Source organism: Sciurus carolinensis, chromosome 16 (genome assembly GCF_902686445.1).
Source record: "Sciurus carolinensis chromosome 16, mSciCar1.2, whole genome shotgun sequence".
NCBI classification, from domain to species: Eukaryota; Metazoa; Chordata; class Mammalia; order Rodentia; family Sciuridae; genus Sciurus; species Sciurus carolinensis.
Window position 1 is genome coordinate 58,731,903 of NC_062228.1, and position 24,802 is coordinate 58,756,704.

The 24,802-nt window shown below is 47.2% G+C and overlaps 2 protein-coding genes across 4 annotated transcripts in view; one reads left to right on the forward strand and one right to left on the reverse strand.

Annotated features, from left to right (window-relative positions):
• Positions 1-11,079, reverse strand: part of Vrk3 (VRK serine/threonine kinase 3) — a 34,425-nt gene extending 23,346 nt beyond the window's left edge. The window contains exons 1-5 of one of the 2 annotated variants that reach the window (XM_047528002.1): positions 10,617-11,079; positions 6,363-6,425; positions 5,442-5,591; positions 2,887-3,026; positions 691-840 (exon numbers count right to left, since the gene is read on the reverse strand). In XM_047528002.1, coding sequence (XP_047383958.1) covers positions 691-840; positions 2,887-3,025 — 289 coding nt within the window. In that variant the 5' untranslated portion in view covers position 3,026; positions 5,442-5,591; positions 6,363-6,425; positions 10,617-11,079. The remainder of the gene's footprint in view (positions 1-690; positions 841-2,886; positions 3,027-5,441; positions 5,592-6,362; positions 6,426-10,616) is intronic. The other variant, XM_047528001.1, reaches the window with a different exon arrangement.
• Positions 10,867-24,155, forward strand: Znf473 (zinc finger protein 473). 2 transcript variants are annotated; one of them, XM_047528000.1, is made up of 6 exons: positions 10,867-10,942; positions 12,194-12,275; positions 13,017-13,207; positions 16,844-16,970; positions 18,652-18,738; positions 21,091-24,155. In XM_047528000.1, exons 3-6 carry the CDS (start codon positions 13,148-13,150, stop codon positions 23,481-23,483), a joined length of 2,667 nt encoding a protein of 888 aa, XP_047383956.1. In that variant the 5' UTR covers positions 10,867-10,942; positions 12,194-12,275; positions 13,017-13,147; the 3' UTR covers positions 23,484-24,155. The 2 variants fall into 2 exon arrangements, with proteins under 2 accessions (XP_047383956.1, XP_047383955.1); XM_047527999.1 differs by having other exon boundaries at positions 10,911-11,351.
• The last annotated feature ends 647 nt before the right edge of the window (positions 24,156-24,802 follow it).

Below are 24,802 nucleotides of genomic sequence, written 5' to 3' on the forward strand. Positions count from 1 at the left end.
TGAGCCCTGTCCTGAGTATGAAGAGGGCCCAGGAAAGGTTTGACAAGTTCCTGCCCTTGAAGGGACTGAGAAGAGTGGGGTGGTACGGCTAGAGAGAGGCACTGACCTAGGGAAAGATAACCTACCCTCCTCCTCCTCCCCACCACCCTTCAAGACACACAAGGGCAAGGGGCCTCTGGGACCTGTAGGAAGGAGCCAGGAGGTTGCTGGGGGCCAGTGCCGAGGACACAGGCCCACAGTCTTCAAGCTTCCCATGTGCTGGCACTGCTGGGCAAGCACAGAGGAGTCATGCTTGGTCCCAGCCAGAAAATGAGGCTGAAAGGGACTCCAGCCTGTGGACCTGGAGTGACACAAACATGCAAATGAGGGTGGCCTAGGCATTGGGAGTACTGGACAGAGGCTGGGACACATGCAAGAGCTGCAGCAGGTGAGGGCTCTACGCCTGGGGTTATGGTGAGAGCCAAGGCAGGAACCAGGCCAACTGGGCAACAGCAGGGAGAGACTGGACAGCGCTGGGTGTGGTGAGGCACCTCTAGGGCCAGGTGGCAATGGACTGAGGGGGGCGCTGGAGGCTGGGAAGATGCTGGGCGAAGGCAGGTGCTGTTCCAGCTGGGGCTAAGGCAGCTTTGTCCCAAATACTGTCAGACAACCCATCTTTCCCAGCTAAAATCAGATGGGCCCGAACCTTACCTTTGGGTCTCTCAGAGGAATTCAAGGTTTCTTCAGATTCAGTATTGTCACCATCTGAGAGGTGGGGTGACTGAGGAGAGGTGACAGTGCTTGACCACTTCACTTTCTTGGGAGAGATTTCAGAACTGGATTTCGGTTCTCTCCTTGAGCCTAGAGGCGGACAAATGCACACCGAGTTACACAGGCCTTGAGAAGGACCATCGAACCTTTCCTTTCCCTCTTCTTTTGAAACAGGGTCTTGCAGGGCTGTGGAATAACTCATAGGTGGAGCACTTGCCTAACATCCACAAGACCCTGGATTCAATCCCTATCACTGAAAAGAAAAACAAAGAGTATTGAAATGGGGTTTCGTTGTGTCACCTAGACTGGTTTCAAACTCCTGGGCTCAAGTGATCCTCCTGCCTCAGCCTCCTGAGTAGCTGAGACTATAGGCATATGCCAGAAGAATCTTCTCCTTTCAGGTATCACTAAGTCGGCCAGCACAATTAGTTCCTGGACTACTGGAATGGCCTCCCAGCTGGTTTCCATACCTTCAATCCATTTCCACACATAGCAGCCAGAGAAGTCTTTTCAAAATGCAGACCATACCATATTACCTGCTCTGTAGAAATTCTCTACAGCTCTCCACTACCCCGACTATTAAGACTAAACTTCTTACCCAAATCAACACAGAATCGGACCACTTCCCAACATCCTCCCTTCCCACCCTGGCCATCCCACCCTCACGAGAAGCCAGGATGCACGTCTGCCCCCAGCCTATGCTATCCTGCATCCCTCCACTCTGCCCGGCTCCCCACACTCACTCTCTCCCCATTCCAAGCCCTCCCCTCACTTGCTGTTCACCTAGCTAATTCTTCTTCATTCCTAGGTCTCAGGTAAAACATTACTCAATGTCCCCAACTTCTGAGCAACCAATTCTGTGCCAGACACAATCCTGGGTGATGTGCAATGCAAACAATAGGTTACAAAAATCACAATCTACACAGGTTACAAAACACAGAAAGTTCCTGTCCTGTGGAGCTTACAGACAAGAAGCAACACAAATATGTAAAATCCTATATCTGACAGGGTTGATACAAGGACCAAAAGGAGATCTAACGCAGGAAGGGGGACAAAAATATGGGATCTTAATTAGGGGCATCAGGGATGGTGCCTCTGAGAAGGCAGCAGCTGAGTAAAGACCTGAAGGCAACACGGGGCACACAGGCAGAGGAGGGAAGGACCACCCACCCAGAGGGAACAGCAAGTGCGAGGGTTCAGAGGCCCAGGCCTGGAGGAAGGGAGGAATGGAGAAGAGGCGAGGGAAACGACATTGTCCAAGCAACAGCAGGAGGGTAGGATGTGAGGTTTAGGGGGGATCAGGTCCTGATCACATGGAGCCTCACACAGAAGGTGGGGAGCGGAGGAGCGACAGGATCTGGCTGTCTTCATAGGGACCCTCGGGTGCCACATGAAGAGGACCACAGCAGGGACAAGGGAAGAAGTAGAGAGCCCAGAGAAGGCTTCTGAACAACGCTGGTGTTCGCTAGCTGGTGAGGGCAGGGGGGCAGAGCAGGTATGAGCAAGTGGCAGAGACTGCCGTTTGAAAGGGAGTGCTAACAGGCTGAAGGGGGGATGCATATGGGGAGGCTCCTGGGGGGACCCAAGTTTCTGGCCTTGGAAACAGGATTAATGGAATTACTGTTTATTGCTTCTATGGAGGGGTAGATGGGGGTAGCAGTGACATCAGGACCTCAGTTCTGGGCATTCTTTTTTTTTTTTTTTTTTTTTTTTTTTTTTGTGGTACTGGGGATCGAACTCAGGGCCTTGTGCTTACGAGGTAAGCACTCTACCAGCTGAGCTATCTCCCCAGCCCAGTTCTGGGCATTCTCAGGCTGAGTTACACATGGGACCCTGACAGATGTCAAGCAGGCATTCTGCTCTTGAGGCTATGGACTTCAGGAGAGGAGTGCAGGTTGGAGACAGAAATGTACAAGCTGTCAAAAGACAGATGGGATTTAAGCTGGGGGAGGCCAAGACCCTGAGGGGCTGCTGAGGGACTGCCTATAGAAAGAGCTGTCCAGGCCTGAGGCCTGAGCTTCTGCAGGGTCCAGGCAGGGTCAGAAAGGCTGACAAGTGTCTGTCCCTCTTGAAAATGCACACTCGCACATATGCATCTTACCCTACTGCAGGAACATGCAGATTCCTGGTTCTTACCTCGGAAGGATGACCCGAGCGGCTTGGCCAAGGTCTGGGACCCTGCATGCTCCTCAGTAGGCAAAGGTTTTCCACAGTAGGGACAGAATTTGAAAGTTGCTTCAATATTTCGGCCACAGTTTGGACAGAAAGAGATCATGCTGCAAAACAGAAAGGGATGGGACAGGGAGCCGAAAGAAAAACCCAATCCATCCACAGCTGAGAGGTGGTCGTCAGAGTCCCCATGGTGATGGGAAGAGACGTTCTGAACGTAGTCCCGAAAAACGCCACTTCTGAAATCATTTGTTACCCATTGTGCTGAGGTTTTAATTATCTGTCCCTCCCTAATGACCCAGGGACAAAGCAGACCAAATGCAACCAAGTGGCAGACTTCACAGGAGCTGTGGATGCCCTGAGGTAGAGCAGAGTTGTGCTGGAAAACTGCTCCAACCAGAGCGTGTGTGTAGAAGGCACACCCAGGATCTGCAACTGGGTTTGTGAGGCTCATTTTAAAAAATAACAATTTTTTTTTTGGTACTGGGGATTGAACTCAGGGGCATTCTACCACTCAGCTAATCCCTAACTCTTTTCATTTTAAAACGGGGTCATACTAAATTGCTGAGAGTCTTGCTAAATTGCTGAGGTTGGCCTCAAACTTATGATCCTCCTGCCCCAGCCTCCCAAGTTGCTAGGATTACAGGTGTATGCTGCCAAACTTGGTGTGATGCTCATTCCTTAAACCACATGATGGGGCCAGGAGGGACTGTGGATACTCCCTAAATATTTCCCAGCCAACCTTACAGCTCTGTTGGGCACACATGACTATTTCTGGCCAAACACATGTGGATAGAAGTCATCTCCTGGCTAAAGCATCTTCTCCATCTACCCTGCACCTGTAAGTATGGCCTTGGAGGTCACATATCCCAGGTAACACAGCAACATGAAAAAGGAGGGCTGCCGGGTCCACACTAGGATCTCGTGATTAATAAAGACCATTATGTATGAAGTCACCAAGATTTCAGGTTTTATTTGTTACTACAGCACACCCTATCCTATTCTGACTAATTTAGTGGGACAATGGTTATTCATCACATTATTATACTTGGTGTATCACTGAAATATTTCCTGTATTTCGTGAAAATTAAAAACAAAACCATACACAGGCCTATGACAAATGAGAAAATGGCAGGGTTGGAGCAATTAATAAGTGAAAATCAACAAGAATGACAGTGCAGTGGGCATTTCGTTTTTTGTCTTTTTGGTACTAGGGACTGAACCAAGGGGCACTTTACCACTGAATTACATACTTAGTCCTTTTAATTTTTATTTTGAAACAGGGTCTCACTAAGTTGCTTAGGAACTTGTTTAGTTTCTGAGGCTGGCCTCAAACATGTGATCTTCTTGCTTCAGCCCCCCAACTTGCTGGGATTACAGTTGTGCACCACCATGACAGGTATGCAAAGGGCATTTCAAATGAACATCTTTTCTTTTTCTTCATATGTATGAACTTAGCTTTTATTTTTGAAGCAAAATTCAGAACCCATGTCTCCACAGGATGACTATAATTAAACATCTTTTAAATAGAGAAAGAGAGAAGGAGAGAGGGAGCAAGATGGGGAGGGGTGGGGGGAGGGAGGGAGAAGAAGAGAGAGATGCATTTTATTTGTTCTTGTATTCTAAGATTTAGTGTACGGTAGCAATTAAAAGTTGGAATATCAATAAAGAAGTCAAAATAAATGTGTGATCACGATTTCACTTCATCTTGTGCTGTGGTTAGGATAAGTGCCCTCCAAAGGTCCATACATTCAAGGCTTGATCCCCAACGTGATGCTACTGGGAAGTAGAGAAACCATTAGGAGGTGGGCCTATGGGAGGTCTTTAGGTCACTGGGAGCATGCCCTCAAAGGAGACTGTGGGATCTCAGCCTCTTCCTTTTTCTCTTTACTTCCTGGTTGATAATGTAAGTGTTTTGCTCTGCCAGGCACACTCTGTCATTGCCATCTGACACACCCTCCAGAGGCCCAAAGCAATGGGCCATTTAGCCAAGGACTAGAAGCTCTGAAACTGTGAGCTAAATAAACCTTATTGTTTGTAAGCTAATAACCTCAGGTATTTCATTACAGCTGACTAACATATCTTACAATACGAAGTTCTAATCAAATGCTTTCCCTTTACTCATTGTCAATGTTGGTCTCTGTTGCAAACAGGGAGTCCTTGAAATCAGGACTTTGGTACCAGGCTCACTGGATGTGAATTCCAGACCTGCCCAAGCTGGGTAGGTTACTTAGGCTCTCTTTATTTCAGTCTGCTTGGCTATAAAATGTCTAGTGCCAGTACCTGTCTGGCAGAAAGGTTGTTGAGGTCTAGTGAATACTGATATCAAGTGCTCAGAACAGGGCCTAGTCACTGAAAAGCTGTTCTCCTCTTCCTCCTCTTCTTTTTTTTCCCCAGGGCTGGGCATCAAACCCAGGGACTCACACATGGTAGGCAAGTGCTCTGCCACTAAGCACACCCCAGCCTGAAAGCTTTTATGTTGGGGATTGCTACCGCTGAATCACACTCAGTACCTCACTTACTATCTTATTATATTCCGTTTGTTAACATTTCTATTCTTCCCTTCTTTCTTTCCATACTGTAGATTCAGAGCTTCTTGGGCCTGTTTCCTTTTAGTGTTGACATACAGAATTCCAGATCTTGCTCTTGAAAACCACAGGCCATCCTAAGAGCTAGTGAGAGAAATCTCAGTCAGAGAATAAAAAAGTGTTTCTCTTTCTCCAGGCTACAGAAGAGTAGAAATCATGCTCTGGCATAAAAGTACCCTTCTGTTATTTCAAACAAAAGAGTTGTGTAAGACACCTGACCTGCAGAGACTGCTGTCAAGTACCCTTTCCCTTTACAGTAAGGAGGTGTGTAATTCCGAGTGGCTGTCTTAGTGATTGGTTGCTCTGGTAGTAACATCTAAATCACACCTGTCTTCTCAAAGGCATAAACACTGGGGAGCATTTCTGTTCAGCCACAGGACTCTCTGTCTCTTTCCCCTTCTTCCTTTAGGCAGTGACAAGCCTGAAGGTCAGGTGTTGGAGCTGGAGCCCCAAGATCAAAACTGGATCTGGAGAGTTGTCCAAACTTTGTATGTGAGGAAAAAACTTGTGTTTGTGTAAAGCTACTGAGATTTTGAGGTTATTTGTTACTGTGGCAAATACTAGCCTAACCTGATTAATAATACACACAGATGCCACTGGATTTCTTATGTAAACAAAAAGTGGTTTGGAAATCTATGGTGGTGTTAAGTGGCTTCATGTTAAGTGAATTTTCCCCAGGGCACTGCCCTGGGATAAAGATGGCCTTCAGGAAGGAGCAAGTGGCTAACCAGGCGAGCCCTGCCACAGGAACAATGACATTCCCAGGAAGGATCTGCTGGCTGCAACAGAGGGGAGACAGCAGGAGTGGGGTATTGGTGAACAGGCCTCAGGGTCATATGGTTGAGGGGATGGTACCTTTATAGGGTCACAGTCTGGCTCTTGGATTCACTGGCCTGGAAACTCCATCTTGACAGTAGCCTGGAAGTGAACAAAGGTGGAAACAATGACTTGGACTCGGTTCAATCAGTGAAAGATAATGTTTACTAAGCACTAGACACGTACCCAGTATGCACCAAGTCCATTCATTCATTCATTCATGCAATAATGACTTACTGAGGTCTTAGTTTGTGTCAGCCTTCAGAAAGGAAACAAAACAGTCCCTGACTTCAGCAAGTTCACATTCTGGTTGGGGAAGACAAGCTAATCAACAAATAATTGTTGAATAGGTTAGGAAGAGATAGCACTAAGAAGGACAATAAAGTACCTAAGGAGAAAAAGGGTGCCAAGGGGGTTGGCAGGTCACTATTTACACAGGGTAGTCAAGGAGGGCCTCACCAGGGGAAGACATCTGAACAGAGACCCGAGGCAAGCCATGGAGTGGGTCATGGACATCTGGGAAGGGGCCCTCCAGGCAAAGAACTTTCTGTGTGTTATCTGATTTATTCCACATCACAGCCCAAGATGTAGACTCCCAGAATTATTACCCATTCTTTCCTGAGCTGGGGATGAAGCACAGGACAGTTATATCTACCAATGAGTCATGCCCCCAGTCCTTTCATAGGAGTGTGGCATCTATATTTTCCAAAAACAGCTGTAGCAATATTTCTAGTCCTGTGTGCTCTTCAGAAATGGTAACCCTTTCCACGAAGAAGAGGGTTATGAACACTTTCCTTTGGATCTGGGTGGAGCCTGTGACTGCTCCTATCAATAAGGATGGACATAATTATGTAATGACAAGTCACCTTCGAGGCCAGGTCATGCACTTGGCTGGCTCACTCGGGATGCTCCTCTGTGGAACTGGGTTTTCATACTATGAGGCAGCCTATAGTAGTCCAGAGACCTCATGGAGAGGCCCAGATGAAGAGGAACTGAGGCTCCCACACATCAGCCAGCATCAGCCACTAAACATGCAAGGGAGCAAGTCTTCTGGGTAACTGATATTCCAGCTTTGGAGTCTTCGTGCTGAGGTCCCAGATGTCATGGAGCCAGACAAGCCAGTCCCACCTGCTCGCTCTGAAACCCTGAGTCACAGAACCCGTGGTCATGACAAATGGTTGTTTTACATCACTGCATTTTGGGATAATTTATTCCATAACTGGAACAAAGAATAAACTGAAGCACAAAGAGGCTTAATTGTTTATCAACTGCTCCCATCTCATGAGTTCAACATATGCAGATTGCAATCTTCACAAATACCTTTCACAGGAAAATTACTCCTTTAAGATGATGTGGAAGCAGAGGTTCAGAGAGGGACAGTGATTTGCCCAAGGCTATACAGCTCTTCAAGTGGCAGATCCAGAAATATTATTTTGTTTAATGTTCCCCCAACTTTATAAGCCAGAGATAAACCTCTCGTATTTGAGACCTACAAACATGCTCAAAGGCTGTGCACCTAGAAAGTGGTAGGGACAGAACTCAAATCTGGAACTCTCAAGTTCATGTTCTCAACCTGGTACAAACTTGTAAAACAAAAACAAAAACTGCACTGGGTTCTTGGGCTGCAGGTCAGAATATTCTTGCAGACTTTAACCTGAAAGCTGATGCTGTGTGGAACTGAGCCAGCAGATATACTGGGTTTTTCAACCATGGACCCCTGCCTGTCCCCCACTCTTACATCCTGTCACTGGCCTTCTCTCAGTCACCATTTCTCCCTTATGCATCAGTCAGCTCCGAACTAGAATTCCTGCTTCTACCCTCATCCTTACAGTCTATTTTGAAAACAGCAATTAGAGGGATCCATTTAAAATCTTAGACCTTGTCCTTCCTCTGCTCAAAACCTTCAGTGGCTTCCATTTCAGACAGTAAAATTCAACATTCTTACTTAGTCCACGAGGCCTATGTGATTGTCCATCTCCCATTTCCTCTCTGACCTCTCCAATCTTCCCTTGCTCACTCTGAGCCAGCCACACTGGCTTCCGTGTTTTTCCCCAAATCATGACAAAATCTTTCTGCCCCAGAACATTTGCATTTGCTCTCACACCTTCCTAGAATTTCTGCCCGATTCATGCTCATGCCCTCACGTTCCCTGGGGTTTTCTTCATATGTCACCTTTCTGGATAGATTTTTGACACTACTAATAGTACACTCTATTCTCTTCCCCCACTTTATTTGTCTTCATAGTGCCTGTCACCACCTGACATACTCCACCTTACTTATTGCTGACTCCTCTGAATAGACCATTAAGCTTTAAGATGGAAGGGACTTTTGTTCACCACAGTACACCCAGAGCCCAGAACAGGTTCAGCACAGAATGCTTGATCGTGTTTGCTGAGTAAATAAATGATTCTTCTGCAGAAAGAAACTTGTGAGGAACGCAGGAGTTGCACCAGCACATTTTCACTCTGAAGGCAAGTCTAGAAAGCAAGCCAGAGACTCAAAACTTAAGGCCAGAATTATTCTGCTGCATGCTCTTCCAAGGTCTTTTGCTTAGACACAAAACAGTGCAGTAGTTAAGAACATGGACCAAAGCTTGGGTTTGAATCCTATTTCTGCCGCTTACCGTGTGGCGCTGGGGATTTCATGCATGCTAGGCAAGTGCTCAACCACTGTGCTATATCCTCAGATTTCGGGCAAGAATTTTTTAAAACTTCTGTTCCTTCATTTATAAAATAAGAATGACAGAATTTTCCTCTTGGGTTTTGAAGTTTATAGTACCAACACAATGTGTCTTGCTAAACATTACTTATTCTAATGATCCCATTCCATTAATTTCCATTAAATTGGCCAGGGGAACCAGGCCAATTTTCTATCCTAAGACATTTGCACCAAGTTCCCTCTTCCAGGAAGGCTCTTTTCACCAGTGGCTAGTTTGCTTTTCATTCTTCAGGTTTTAGCTCAATAATTCTTCCCCTGACCTGAGACAAACTGTGCCACATTCCCAATCCTCTTGCACCCTCCCCTTTTCCTACTTTATTTTTCTTTAGCACTTAGTGCTATCTAGCATAGGTTTGCAAATTCCTTTTTTTTTTTAAACTTTAACCTTTATTTACTTATTTATATGTGGTGTTGAGAATCAAACCCAGTGCTCACACATTCCAGGCAAGTGCTCTACCACTGAGCCACAACCCCAGTCCTGCAATTCTGTATTCTAATCACCTGGTACCAGGTATGCTTTCAAGTCCAGAATTTTAAGATTTTCAATTTTTCTTTTTAAGTTTCAGTGTCAGAACAAACTGCATATTAATCAACAGCAGAGCTTAGGAGCAGGCCCTCATAATAAACTTCAAGATCTGATTTGTGTAGCAAAATCTTTGAAAATGATAAATAACCACATGTCAGCTCAAATCGGGTGTTGCCAGTAAATGAGTTTCAAAGCAGAGAAAGTCTTTAGGTTTTCACAACCTTTTGGATTTTAAGGTATTGCAGCCTGTAAATATTAACAGTTTACTTCTTTACTCTGTATCTGGTGCCCCCAAATACCAACAGAAAGTAAACTAGTTAAGGATTTTTGCTTTAGGCACCGTTATAACTCGAAGTAAGAACTGTCCCAATGGGAGCAGGCACTGCATACATATATATAAGTATCTGTTGCACAGAACCTTAAACACAGTAAGCACTCAATGACTGCGGATGGAAGAAAGGGAATCTGAGGGAAATCACTGGCTCAAGGTTACATGGACAGTTCAGGACTTAAACCAAGGGTCCAATCCTCAGGCCGGTCAGTTATCCTTTTAGTTATTCAACAAAATTTATTAACATCTGCTATGCGTCAACCACTGTGTTCCTCCTAGGTTCCAAGACGCTACACAGCAAGAGGGTTAAAGGCTAGACTCCACCCTAAGCACGGAGGGACAGTTGCAGACAGTTGACTCGGCATCCGCCCGATCAGCCACAGAAAACCAGGGCTGACACAGCTGCCAAGGCGGGGGCGTCTGTCGACCCCCACAGAAGCTCCGCCCACTTTTGCCTTAGTCACACCCCGCCAGGGTCGAAGGGGGCTTGGGACGCACTTGGCTCGGTGAGGTCCCGCAGCCTCTCCAGTTCAGTCCCCCACTCGAGGGGGTTCGGCCTCCCCAGAATGTTTGTGCTGATGTCAGAGGCGCCACAGCCAAGCTGACTCCTAAGGAAGCTAGGAACTTCCCCCTGCTCTGCCTTCCCTCATCTCTTTACTTGAGAACAGGGGTGGGCGACTGAGTTTCTAAGGTCAGAGCCGCCGGGACTGGAACTCACCTTCTCGATTGTCCCAAGGAAACTTCCGCTGGGGGCTAGAGACGCTGCGCACGCACCCTCTTCCTGGAGGCCGGACATCCGCGCAGGCGCGGCTGACTTCCAGACTGCCGGGGACTGTTTATCTAGGAACTCCATTTCCCAGGCGCCTTCGCGGCAGGATAGTCCTCTAACCCGGCTGGGGAAAAATTTCCTCATCGTCACTTCCACCCTCTTCGAAACGCTTCCTGGTCCCACTGCGCATGTGCCCAAGTGAAGCCAATCAAGACGAACTACGGAGCACATCTCCTCACCGAAGGTTACCTTATTTAACTCCACGTGTCTTCTTGGTAATCTCAACGGCTTTCTCCGCGTCTTTTCATAGCAACCTCTGGTTGTTTCTTTTAGAAGTAGAAAAGTTCCGGAAAGGCAGGAGGTTAAGTGATTTTACAACGGGCTCTACAAAACCCTGGTACCACCTAGTCCAGATTCTGTATCTACTTTATTTCCCAGAGTGCTCTGCGGGGACCTCTAAGGTCAAAGAAGCGTGTGGGGAGGGAAAGGCAAGTGAGGGCGCGCGCACAGCCCTCTGGGAAATAGAGTCCTGGCGCTTGGCGCGGAGGAGTCTGGGTGGAGTAGCTGGAGAGAGTCGCTGGACTCCGGAAGTTCCTGTGAAGAGGCGCGTGTGTGAGGAGTTGGGTCTTTTTGCTCCTTCGGACCTCGGGAAAGTCTGTTAACCCGGAGGACTGCAATCTCGAGGTATGGAGGTTCGTGGCCGGGGTCGCTGAGAACCCTGGAGACTCGTGGGCTCGGTTCCTCCCGAGGAGTGAGGCTGTGCTAATGGCGAAATTTCGGCAAAAAGCACGTCGCCTTCGGCGGTGGAGGTCTTTTTTGAACCCATAGGTCAGGCTCTTCCTAAAGTGAGACGAGTGATTCCGTTTAGTTTTTCTTGAGGAAAGAGATCGAAGGAGAAGGACGGAGTTGCCTAAAGTCGGCAGATCTGGGCTGGATCTTGAGGACGAAAGGGAGTTCTTGAGGATGTCCCGGCATTGAACACTGATTTGAGCGCATTTTGCGCGCCAGGAGCGGTGCAGTATTCGCGCCTTTTCTTCCAACCTACACAGCAGCACCGAGACATAGTGCAGGTCCTCAGTGTCTTCAGATGCGTTTGGTATCAGGATCATCTCGGGAATCAGGGTTTTTCGGATTTTAGAAAGATAATACGCTGCATATTTCACAACTAGGCAACCTACCAGCGGAATCTGGGGGCAGTGCTTGAGTCATCAAACATTTTTTGTGGGCTGGATACGGTATTTCACTGACTGGAAAGAGGACTGTATGTAGTCTGGTAGTCCAGGTTAGGATTTCCTCTCAATTTCTGAATGAAGTTCAGGTTTTCAGAGCTTTTGGTTTTTGGAGTTGTAGAGAAGGGACTGTGGATCTGTTGCATTCGCCCCATTTGGTACATGTGGCAGCTGAGGCTCAGGGAGAGTAAATGATCTGACCAAAGACCCACATTAAGAAGGTGGCAGGACCCCCAGACTCAGGGTGGCTACTTTGGGCTTCATTCAGAGCTGCGCTACCCACTTCTTCCCTTTCAGATCTGAGTGTATAGAATGGGAACAGAACTGTGATTTGGAAATTGTCTCAAACTTGGATGTTGGTGAAGGCGTGGCAGTTAAGGTAAGGGAGGGATCCTGCTGCTATGAGGGCTGTGGGGTACAGGGAGCACTTCCTTCATCTAAAGGGGGAGGTTTAAATGGGCTCCAGTGAACTTGGTTTGTGGGAATGCAAAACCAAATCCTAGGGTGGATGCCAAATCCTAGGGTGTTTCAGAAGCTGGAAATCTTATTTTTAGGTGAAATTCACCGGTTTTCAAGTTTTGTTAGACTATGTTGTTTAAGGAATATTGACAATAAAAGTGTGAGTGTTTGGTACAGATGCAAATTTTTTTCAACTATTTTCTACCTGAGGTTGATTGGATCAGAGAAGGTGGAACTCAGATATGGAGGGTTGACTGTCATCTCTGTTACTGTGGGTCATGGTTAAAAAAAAAAAAAAAGTTGCAAAAATATTTTTGTTGTAGAAATAGCAACAGTTTTGGAGGCCAGCTTACCTGACTTAAATCCTAGATTTGATAATCAGAAATCCCAGAAGCATAGTCCCATCGGTTCAGTTAGACTTTGTTATGTCAACAATTATTAAAAGCCCCTGCTGCACACCAGGCACTGTGCTGGTGCTAAGACAGCAGTGAGCAAAATCAAAGGTCCCAACAAAGTGATAGATTCTCATTGCTAGATCTCTCAAACATCTATATAATAAGTATTAAGAATGGTTATGAAGTTGTTTTTCAGGTTCTGAAGTGCAATGGAAATGTGGGACTGGGGTAGTTTAATTAAATGTAATCTTTACTTATTCCTACAGGGAGAATCACTTCAGAAGTCCCCCCACTTCTGAACATTTTGGGGGCTCATCCAGCATGGACAGGGAGTCAGCTGTAGGAGGAAGGGAGAGTTTCTCACAGCTCCCTTCCTGCAGCTCTGCCAGCTGGGAACATGGAAGGGAAGGAGGAGGAGCTTGAAAGAGGCTATTGGGACAAGGCAGCTATGGCTGAGGTGAGTTGGGGGTTATTAAGGCCCTCTGTGATCTGGCTCCTGCAGAAAAAGCCTTTTTGACTCACTGCTCTCAGCAGTGGATAGACAGTACCAATTTGAACTACATGTATCAGAAACTCCAACTGGCTTAAACTTTCAGGAGACTGTATGTGTGGATCACATAACCAGAACTGGGGCTAGTTCCATCTGCCTCAGTGATCAGGACTGTTTATTGTCCCTACTTTCTCCACCCTGCTTAGTATTGGTTTCATCCTTGATGAACTTCTTCCTTTCAGACCCACAACAGCTGCCAGGACCATGTGCTTCCCTGCCTTACTCATCCAGTGTTTGTTCTGTGTCTGCTGCTTGGGAACCTTGTTCTGGGTGCTGTGTCAGCCAACTGATATGGCCCCTGTCCTTGTGAAGCTCACACTAGTGGGAGTGTGGAGGACCGTGGATTAGTTTGCTAGGGCTGCTGTAACAAAGTGCCACAAATTGACTGTTTTGAATAATGGACATTTATTGTATTAAAGTTCTGGAAGTTGGGAGTTGGAGATAAAGGTGTTGGCAGAGTTGGTTCCTTCAAGGACTGAGAGGGAGACTCTGTTCCATGCCTGTGTCCCAGCTTCTGGTGGTTTGCAGGCCATCTTTGCATTCCTGGGCCTGTAAAAGCATCACCCAGTCCCTGCCTTTGCCTTTGTCTGGTGTTCTCCCTGTATCTTCGTATAGTCTCTTCCCTCCACATATCTGTCTCTGTGTCCTCATTTTCTGGTTTTAGGACACTGGTCATGTTGGATTAGGGCCTACTCTGATGACCTCAGCATAGTCACCTATATAAAGTTTATATTTATATAGTTCATACCAAATAAGATTTTATTCTGAGGTATTGGGATTAGAACTTCGACCTGTCTTTTTGGAGGATCACAATTCAACCCATGATGTAAATTATTTAAGTAAATCATGTAGAATGCAGGTGAGTTTAAGAACTATGGAAAAGATGATGCAGGGAAGGGAATAAGAAGTCCAGATTAGGTTTGCTGTTTTATGCAGAGGGTTTGGAGAGGGCCTCCTAGAGAAGGGACTTTTGATCAGAGAACTGAAATCTTTGGCTTTGAGTGGGAGTGGGCAGTGGTCCAGGAAACAGCGAGGAAGCTGGTGTGGCTGGGGCAGAGAAATGGCAGGAGATGGGAGCAAGTGAGATCTGAAGGGTAGCTGGGGCCATGCCTGTACAGCCTTACAAACCATCTTACGGACTCTCTGAGTGAGATGGGGTTGTTGGAAAGTTTGGAACTGAGGAAAAGGAAGATCTGCCGTGGATAAAAACAGGATCCTCTGGCTTTGTTCCCAGCTTCTGTTTAGAATCAGCCTTTGAATATCTGCCTTAGTGCCTTGTGACTGCTATAACAAAGCACCGCAAACTTGGTGGCTTAAGAACAACATAAATTTATTCTCTTAACAGCTCTCAAGGTTAAAGTCCAAAACCACTCTTCAGGGACCAAAGGCAAGTTATTATCAGGGCTGGTTCCTTCTGGAGGCTCCAGGGGAGAATGCCTTGACTGCCTCTTTCAGCTTCTGGAGACGTCCGCATGCACTGGCTCCTGGCTGCATCACTGCAGTCTCTGCTTTTGTCATTGCATCACCTTCTCCCTACTGTGACTCCTTGTGTTCTTTTTATAAGGCCTCTGTGGTGACATTTAGAGCCCCTCAGATGGTCCATCTCCCCATTTGAGATCCTTAACTTCACCATAGCTTCAAAGCCCCTTGTTGTCATATGAGGCAACATGCACGGGCTGCTGGGATCGGGGTATAGAGATCTTGGAGGCGGGGGGACTTCATTCAGCCTGCATGGTGTCGAGGGGAGCTCAGCCTCCAGGGGTCCCAAACCAGAGTCAGCATCTGCCCTGAGAACTGCCTGTCCCACATCTCTGTCCTTTGTCAGTTGCTCAGACTGAAAACTTAGAAACATCTCAAGCTCTTTTCTCTTTGAAACCTGTGATTTATCTGTCAGGAGATCTTGTCTGTACCATCTTCAAAATATTTGTAATCTCATCACTTCTCACCTGGATTATCAGATTGGTCATGCATCAGGTGGGTGCTGCTGTACCTCCACTACCTAGCTGTGTGACTTGGAACCAGTGACTTCGATTCTCTTTTCTTCTACAACTGGGATAAGTCCTGCCTCAGAGAGGAGCTGAGCAGTCCAGGGATGCACTGCACCTTGAGACTGGTTCCATTCCCAGCACACGAGGCAAGTGGACAAAGAAAAGCCTTCAGGTCGGAGGCTGGAGAGTTGGGTTGGGAAGGGTAAGCTGCAGGTGGAGACCTTCTGACGTGCTACCTTTCCCACAGCTTCCCAGTCACTTCTCTTGGGTAACTCTGATAAGGTGGGACTAGGTGCCTTTCACTAGTGGGCCAGGAACCAGTCTCAAAGGGCCGCCCACAGCAGAGTGTAGTGGGCCAAGCCTCAAACCTAAACTAAAGAGAGTCAGTTTTCATTCTTAAAACATTCCTTTGTGTGTGCATACACATGTGTGCCCTTGTACACGTGTGCCCATGAACATATTGATGATGATCTGAAAGAGACACTCCAAAGAGCCATGGGTTTTCACCTTGTGATGGGGTGGTTATGGCAGACTTTCACTTCTTTTATCTGTACTGAGCATTTTTATTTTTATTGCAGTGCTAGGGGTTGAACCCAGGACTTGCTCGGCAAGCGTTCTACCACTGAGCCACATCCCGAGCTCTTGAATTCTTGCTTTAAATACCTATTAATTAGGGAGTTTTAAAGTGAAGAAATCCAGCATCACTAAATGTTGAACCAGAAGACATGCAGCTTAGGTAGTTGTGTGGCCTAAAGTGGATCTGGCACCACAGTGTGGGGGCTTCCTTCTAAGGCTGCACTGACTCTGATCAGACCTCTGCTGTCCTCATCAGTTTGTAGGGAATGCAGGGGCAGAGGGCAGCTAGATGTAGGACCTTAAGTCAGGAGCGTGGAAGAGTAGAGGGTGCAGGGGTATGGCTGTGGATTAAAAGTCTAAGAGCCATACCAGCCAAGTGCACGCATGGGCCTCATGACCCAGACACCGTAACTGTAGAACTACCATTGAGCAGTAAGACAAATCCATATGCATACTTTGAATATGTCTAAATATTTAGGAATATTAAGTAGTTACTGTTAATGCTAACGTTTTCATGGGGAAAATCAGATGTTCCCTGGGTGCTGAGTCCATCAGGTTAATTACCTGCCTTTCCATGCTTGTGTGTATGTTTGAAAATTTCCACAATAATACAAATTAAAATCTTAAACTAACACCAAAAGAAAAAAAAGAAGAAAAGCAAAAGAAGAAAATCAGTAGATTTTTTTGAACTTTTTTTTTTTTTTTTTTTAAATAAGAAATCAGTGGATTTTAAGGTCAGGCAGATCTGAGTTTAAGTTCTGCCTTTGTGAGTGACTTGATATCCTCTCTCCCATCCAAGACCGTTTCTTGCCTATCGTAAACGGGGCTCTCAAGTCTTCTATCTCAAGGTTCTTGTGAGGCTGAGAACAAGATGCTTATTGCCACAGTCCTGGTAAACCGAGGTTTAGGATGCCCTGAGTAGGCTCCTGGGCTCCTCCCTGGCTCAGCCCCTGAGTGACTAAGTGTATTTGCATTTTAGGAATTTGTGACCCTCAAGGACGTGGCCATGGATTTCACCTTGGAGGATTGGGAGCAGCTGGGGCTAGACCAGGGGGACCTGTTCTGGGACACAGCTCTGGACAACTACCAGAACCTCTTTCTTCTCAGTGAGTGCTGTTCTGATTCTGGGGTCCCGGTCACTGCCCTACTTGAGAATCACCTGTGCTGTCACCCATAGGTGGGAGTCCCAGCTTCTGAGCGCCTCAGTATCAGGATGGCCCAACTCAGTCATTCTCGACTGGCTGCCTCTGCCTGCCAGCAGACATTGGCAATGTCTGTGGATATTTTTAATGCTCATGTCTGGAGAAGGGGTGCTATAGTGGGTAGAGTCCAGGGATGTTGCCATGCCTCACACAAAGCACAGGACAGCACCCTACAACTGAGGGTTATCCAACCTCAAGTGTTAGTGGAGTGAAGCTGAGAAGCCCTGGTCTGGCCCCTGCCTGCCTCTGCAGCTTCGTCCCTGACTTTCCTACTTGTAACTGTGGAGTGAATCCTTGAGCGCACACCTTAGGGCCTTTGTGGCTGCATCCCCTCAGCCCACAGCTCACAGGGCTTCCCTTTGTTAGGCCAAGCTGTGACCTATGAGAAGGCCCTGCCTTCCTCCCCTCAACTTTTTCATAGCTTTTTTATGTCCTGACTTACTCTGTCATTTGGAATGGGAAGTTTGTGGGGCCAGGATTTATAACCTGCTTTGTTCACTGGTGTCTCCCCAGTACCTACCATAATGCTTCAGTTGACCATTTTATGAGTGAATAAATGGTGGAGTAGCAGAAACTGCTGTGTCATGAACCCAGCCCTCTGCTGGACAAGCTTTCACCCAATCTCTGGCCACCCCACAAGGAGGTTGGATTGTCTCTCTTTTACTGATCATTCTGAAGCTGAGGTTCACAGAAGGGAAGTTGCCTTTCCAGCCAGGTTGGGTCCCCAGGAGCACTCCCAGGTTCAGCGATTCACCAGGAGGAGTCCCAGGACTCAGCCCATGGTCAGACTCATGACTGTGGTTTACTACAGTGAAAAGATGCAGAGCACAGTCAACCAGGGAAAAGGCAAACAGGCTCGAACTTCCAGAATCCTTTTATTGGTCACATGGGATGCACTTAATTCCCCAGCAACAAGATGTGATGATACATGTGAGATGTTAGCTACCAAGGAAGCTCATCAGAGATTCGGGACCCAGGGTATTTATTGGGTATTGGCCATATGCCCCGTTTGCCTAACCCATACTCCAGACTCAAAAGAAAATCAGGTGTTTGGTTTAAACCACATTGTTTGCACAAATCATTTAGGCCTAGCGAGCCCGTCTTACCAGTTTGGGGAATGTGGGGAGCCCTTTTGAAAGCCAACTGTGCCAGCAGGCCTTTCCCAGGGGGTAGTTGGGCCTGCCCTGTCCACCCACTTCTGCACAGTAGCCTTGCAGTTTGCGAACCACAGGCCCTGGCCCCGGTGCATGTCTGGCCTTTCCCAGGTCCTGGCATCCCAGCTCCCTGTCATAGTCACCTCATCTACTTATTTCCCCTTCTTTAGTTCTTCAATTTTTTTTTAAGAGTAATTAATTCTAAAAGATAAAAAATATTAAAAGATTACATGTTGTAGAAACTTCTTTGATGAAATTTTTTTCACACTGGGGTAGATTTTCTTCTAACTGTAGCCAATGTGTGCTGCCGAAGCCGCATAGAGGAGTTCCTGCTGTGTGTAAGATAAAGTTGGAGAGCTGGAAGGTTCCCACTGGACAAATGGTTGACTTTCAATGTTGTGGTTGATGGCAGTGTTGATCTGTCTCTGCAGACCCCCCAAGACCCAGCCTGACCTATCCAGATGGTGGGGAAGAGCTGGAGGCCCTGGTGAGCGGAAGCCCAGAAGCAGCCTGTCCTGGTGAGTGGAGTGAGAGGGCCTCTGGTATACCCTCCGTCCTCAGAACCTCTGCTTGAAGTGACCAGCCTCCAGGTGCCTGTCCAGACATCTTGACACCTGACCTGTGGGCTTCATTCATCCTTTGGCTTCCGTCCCTTCATTCTAGGGGATATGGGGATCCTCAGGCAGTGCCCACTGTGACACACCTGCTGTGTATCCTTCCTGGCCTTTAGCACAGGCTGTCCTGGCGCCTCTCCTGTTCTCCTTTCTTTCCTTCCAGATTCAGCAAGGGGAGGCCCTCGACTCCCTGAGTCAGTCTCTGCCCACTTCCTGCCTTGTGCCTGTGAGTGGGTGGACCCCGAGTCTGCCTCTTTTTCCTCCCTTTATATAGGCCCATCCTTTCTTTCTTGCCCTGGGCTTAGCAGACGACCACATTTGAGAGTAACTCAGGCCCAGGCCTAAATGCTGCCAAGAAGATCCACTCTGCCGTCTCCCAGCCCAGGGTTCCTGTGGTTGAGCAGGTCAGTGAGAATTCCTGTGGTGTTACCCCTGGTGGAAACATCCCCAGGTGGAGAGAGCAGAGGCAGGCACCTTGCCTGGGTGTGGGTGGCTTCTCCCATTGTTACTTTATCAATGTAAGGAGGAAGACCCTAAACCAGAGACCACAGGATTCTGGGGCTCTATGCCCATCAGTCTGCATCATTACTCTTGGCTCACTGCCTGTTAGTCCTCTGCAGCCTCCTGCTGAGCACCACTGTCCCATGAAGGTGACCAGTCTAGGCACATGCTCCCCCAACCTCTCGTTTCTGTCTGTCACCTTAAGAGAGGATGTTTCCAAGCAAAGGCAACCAAATATATAGGTGTGTGTGTATGTCTCCAATGGTAGCGATTGTGCTGCATTGTTATCACTTAGGTCTTCTTCCTGCTATAATTGCAGATTCTGCTGGATTCATCCTAGTGTTCCCAGCTCTCCACACCATGCTCAGCATGTGAGAGGGCCTGGTGCACAGCTGTTGATGTGCTGCAGGCAGGGGCAGCAGTGTGCCTAAAGGAGAACAAACCAGAAAACTGTGGGAGCAGAAGCACCACATGACAGTGCATAGCAAGAGGTGGCTTTGGAAAATTCTTGTTTGAACATTTCACTTGACAGACTGAGAGATACTGGGCTGTCTCTGAGATATTTAATGGATGGAGAGCCATGAAATCGCAGAAGGAACAGGCTTGGAAGAATATGATGGTGCAAGATGGGCCAGGGTGGGGGTCGGGGGCCTGTAAGTGTGGAGAAAGCAGTGCATTTCATGTTTTGTGGAGGATCCCAGGGAATGTACTGCTTGGTAATTGAGGGTGGGCCAGATAAGGGAAAATCTTGCTCTGCTGCTTGCTCAGTTGAGGAAGGAGTACCATGGGGAGCACCTGAGCTGCCCTGCCTTTTGTCCTTGAGAATTTTCTGTGGCTACCTGTATGTCATCCACTCACAAGCCACAATAGGGGGTGCTAAGAACTCAGGTATTGCAGGGAGAACACAGGTAGGGGCACTCAGCAGAAGGCAGTGTGGGGTTGTCAGCAAAGTCTCAGAGGAGGGCGATACTCAAGCTAGGACACAGAACAGTTAACCTGTGAAGGGTACTTGAACACAAGGGCCCTGTAATGGCACAGAAAGTATGGTTGATTCAGGGACTCGCCAGAGTTTTTGGGGGCCAGCACAGAGAATGCTGAGCTCATGTACTTGGATTTCTCTTTAGAGGCTCTGGAAGTGTTTATTGGAGTGATGTAGCCAGATCTGGTTGTCACATGACCCCTGATAACTGGTGTGGAAATATGGACAGAGATGGGAGGCTGGTGAGGATCTCGGGCTGGATGGGAGTTATTTATAGAAACAGGAGAGGGAGGGAGTTGACATTCCCAAGGAGATCTGGTAGAACAGGATGCCTGAGGAGTGGGGAGGCTGACTCCCAGAGTTCTGATAGGGAGGACCGGGTGGGTGATCTGGGACATTGTCCAGGAGTAAGGACCCAGGATATAAAGAGCAAGATTTTAATGACTGTGCAGGACAAAGTGGAAGGGAAGAAAGAGGTGAACCCAGGAGACTCTGGGGAACAGCATCACTGATGTAGGTATGCATGTTATGGTTGAGATTCTCCCTCTCTGTTGAACTCCTGAAGTTTCCAGGTTCCTCTCTTGACCCTTCTGAGAATGGATTCTATTTCTTAAGTTTCAGACGGGACACTGCCTTTACCCCTTTTCCTTTTATTCCCTTGATGGACAGGCTGAACCTAAGACACCTCACTCCTATTGCCTCTTGTCCATATTCTCAGCCCATAGCTGTAGTCTTTCCCCCTGGGAACCAGGAGACATTTGTATTCTTTCTTTCAGATATGACTGAGACCAAGAACACTCCTCTGCAGCAGGATTTCTTGGAAGAAGGGCTCTCCCAGGAGATTTTGGAGGCATTTTCCAAGGATGGCCTCTGGAACTCCAGCTTTGAAGCCTGTGTAGGTGAGAGCTGGTTAGATAGTTTGCTAGGAGATCCAGAAAGTCTTCTGAGGACCGAAGTTGCCATCAACGAGGAAAGATCCACTGAATGCAATCTCGAATTCAAGAGTGGCCTCAGTCCTAGTTCCCTCCTTTCCATAGGAGAGGACTTTGTGATGCATGATATTCCTGAAAAAAGCCTCACACCAGCCAAGTCGAAAGAATATAGGAGTGACTTTGGCTACTACTCAGACCAGAACCAGCAGGATTCTGTGCAGGAAGAGGAGAAACAGTATAAATGTAGTGAGTGTGGGGAAAGCTTCAGCCGGAGTTACCACCTTATCCAGCACTGGATCATTCACACAAAGGAGAAGCCCGCTGTGTGTCAAGAGTATGAGAGAAATTTCAGCCAGAGTTCTTACCTACTTGTACGACCACTGACTCACACGGGATACAAATCCTATGTGTGTAAGGAGTGTGGGAAAACCTTTAGTCAGCATGTGCACCTCCAGTGGCATCAGAAAATCCACACTGGGGAAAAGCTCTGTAAGAATCAAGGTCATGACCATCCCCGTCCATCTAGTCATCGTGCACGACCCATTAAATGTCAGAAAACTACCATAAGTGCCAAGTCCTACAAATGCAATGAATGTGGCAAGACTTTCAGCCGGGCCCTTCTTCTTGCTGGGCACCAGAAGACCCACATTCAGAAACACTATGAATGTGCCACATGCCAGGCAGCCTTCAACTTGAAAAAGCATTTCATCCAACATCAAAAGACACATGCTACAAAAACTACCTCTGAGTGTCAGGAGTGTGGGAAGACCTTCAGGCGTAGTTCATCACTCATCGAACACCAGGCTGTCCATACTGGAGAGAAGCCTTACAAGTGCCATGAATGTGGGAAAACCTTCAGCCATACGTCCACCCTGAAGATCCACCAGAGGGTTCACAGTGGAGAGAAGCCTTACAAATGCAGTGACTGTGGGAAAACCTTCTGCCGGAACACTCACCTTAATGAACACCAGCGAATTCATACGGGCTACAGACCCCACAAATGTCAGGAATGTGTCAAAAGTTTCAGCCGACCCTCACACCTGATGCGACATCAGTTTGTTCATATCACAGAAAAGCTCTTCAGCTGTGCTGAATGCAAGGAGACCTTCAGCCATAAAGAACACCTGGTGCAGCACCAGAAAATCCACACCATCGAGGCCCCCTACGAATGTCAGGAGTGTGGAGAACGCTTCATTTGCATTTCAACCCTGAATTGCCACCTGAGTGTTCACACGAGAGAAAAACAAGGATTTGATACAAGCAAGAAAATTTTGGACCAGAACTCAGAACAGAGAGAGCATCAAAGGCTTGATGAGAAACGCTTTAAGTGTAGCAAATGTGAGAAAACCTTTAACCGCAGCAAATACCTTAGTCAGCATGAGAAAATTCACACCAGAGTGAAATCTTTTGACTGCCATCACTGTGGGAAAGTTTTTGGCCACAGTGCGCAGCTCAGTCGCCATCAGAGAATCCACTTTGGGGTGAGGTCTCGTGAACGAGGCGAGCACAGGAAAGCCGATCATAGTCCCTCGCCCACTGAGCATCAGTCCTCTCAAAGTGAGCACCCCTTTAAATGTGACGAATGTGGCAAGATCTTCAGCCAAAGTGCTCACCTCTCAGAACATCAGCTGATTCACTCTGGAGAGAAGCTCTTTAAATGTAAAGAGTGTGACAAAGTCTTCACACAGAGTCAGTACCTTATTCAACATCACAGGACTCATGCTCCAAAGAAGCACTTTGAGTGTAGTGAGTGTGGGAAGTCATTCCATCAGAGTTCGTGCCTTTCTAAGCATCAGAGAATTCACTCGGGGGAGAAGCCCTATGAATGCAGGGACTGTGGGAAAGCCTTTGGCCTGAGCGCTCAGCTCATCCGACACCAGCGAGTTCACACCGGAGAAAAGCCTTATGTTTGTCAGGAATGTGGGAAATCCTTCAGCCAGAGCTCATGCCTTTCTATTCACCGGAGAACTCACACCGGGGAGAAACCGTATGTGTGTAGCAAATGTGGGAAAACCTTTGCCCAGAGAGCAAATCTTACACAGCATGAGAGGATCCACACTGGGGAGAAGCCGTACACCTGTGATATATGTGGCAAAGCCTTTGGCCTCAGTGCCCACCTCGCTCAGCACCAGAGAATTCACACCCAGGAGAAACCCTATCACTGTCAACGTTGTCAGAAAACCTTTCGGTGCTATTCCAGTCTCAACCGACACCAGCGACTTCACACTCAAGAGTAACAAGCAGCAATGCCATCTGCAGCCTCTGGATGGCAGCAGAGTCCTACACGTCTGAACACGTCCATCTGCCTACAAGATTTGAAACCAACACATTTCTAGCTTCCTCCCCTCCCAATAAATAAATCTCTTTATTAATAAAAGATTGATTAGAAAGTTTGCACACATGGGTTTCATTAAAACAGTGAAAACACAAGTATTGAGAAACTGTGTAACACGGATTCAGAAGTAGATCCTGGAGCCAGTCTGCTTGAGTTAGTTCCACCTCTGCCATCTACCACCCTAAGTGACCTTGGGAAAGTTATAAAATCTCTCAGGGCGTCAGTGTCCTCATCTCTAAAATGGGCACAGTAGTCATCTACCTCAGGGCTGTTGTGAGAGTTAAATAAAATCAAGTACTTAGAATTGTTGGCTTGCACAAGATAAATGCCAACTGTGAGCTGTGCATGTGTGTCAAATGTAACACAAGTAGGTTCTTTTATATTAAAAGAAGAAAAGAACTTGTAACCTGTGTTTACAGCAGTTAATATTCCCCACAGTAAGCTTGGCCTCAAGTTTTCCTATTTTCAAGTTTTTGTTCATCTCTCTGCTCTTTTTAAATGTCTGTGCTCTGTCCTGGCTTTTTCTTTCTGAATCCACAAAAAGCCAAGAGGAATATAAATTTCCACCTAAATGGCTAAAACTTTTTTTTTTTTTTTTTTTTTTTTTCGGTGCTGGGGATTGAACCCAGGGCCTTGTGCTTGCAAGGCAAGCACTCTACCAACTGAGCTATATCCCCAACCCAAAATGGCTAAAACTTTCTACTAATAATCTCCCAAACTTCCCACTCCAAGAAGACACTTGTCCCTGTCCACATTTGCAAACCATCTCTTTCCATGGTTTACTTAAGCCAGTTGCAGTGGTGCTTGCCTATAATCCCAGCTGCTTGGGAGGCTGAGGCAGTAGGAGCAGAAGTTTGAGGCCAGCCTGAGCAAATTAGTGAGACCCTGTCTCAAAAAATGAAAAGGGCTGGGAATACAGCTGTAAAGCACCCCTGAGTTCAATCCCCAGTACCAATAAATGAATGAATACATAAGTATTGAGTATATGATGTGAGGCCCAAATTTGTCATGGGAGTTAATGATAATGGCAAACAGCTGGGTTCATGAACGGGTTCTCCTAACAGTGGGGCTGTGTGGAGAGCTGCCTTGGATGCCACACAAAACAACCTGTGTGGAAGAGAAGCTTGGAGCTGAAAGTTGTGTACAGAAATTATTTTAGAAATGTTCATTACTGACCATTTTTCCAAGCTGGCCACTAACTAGGCACTTAGTGAGGCCCTG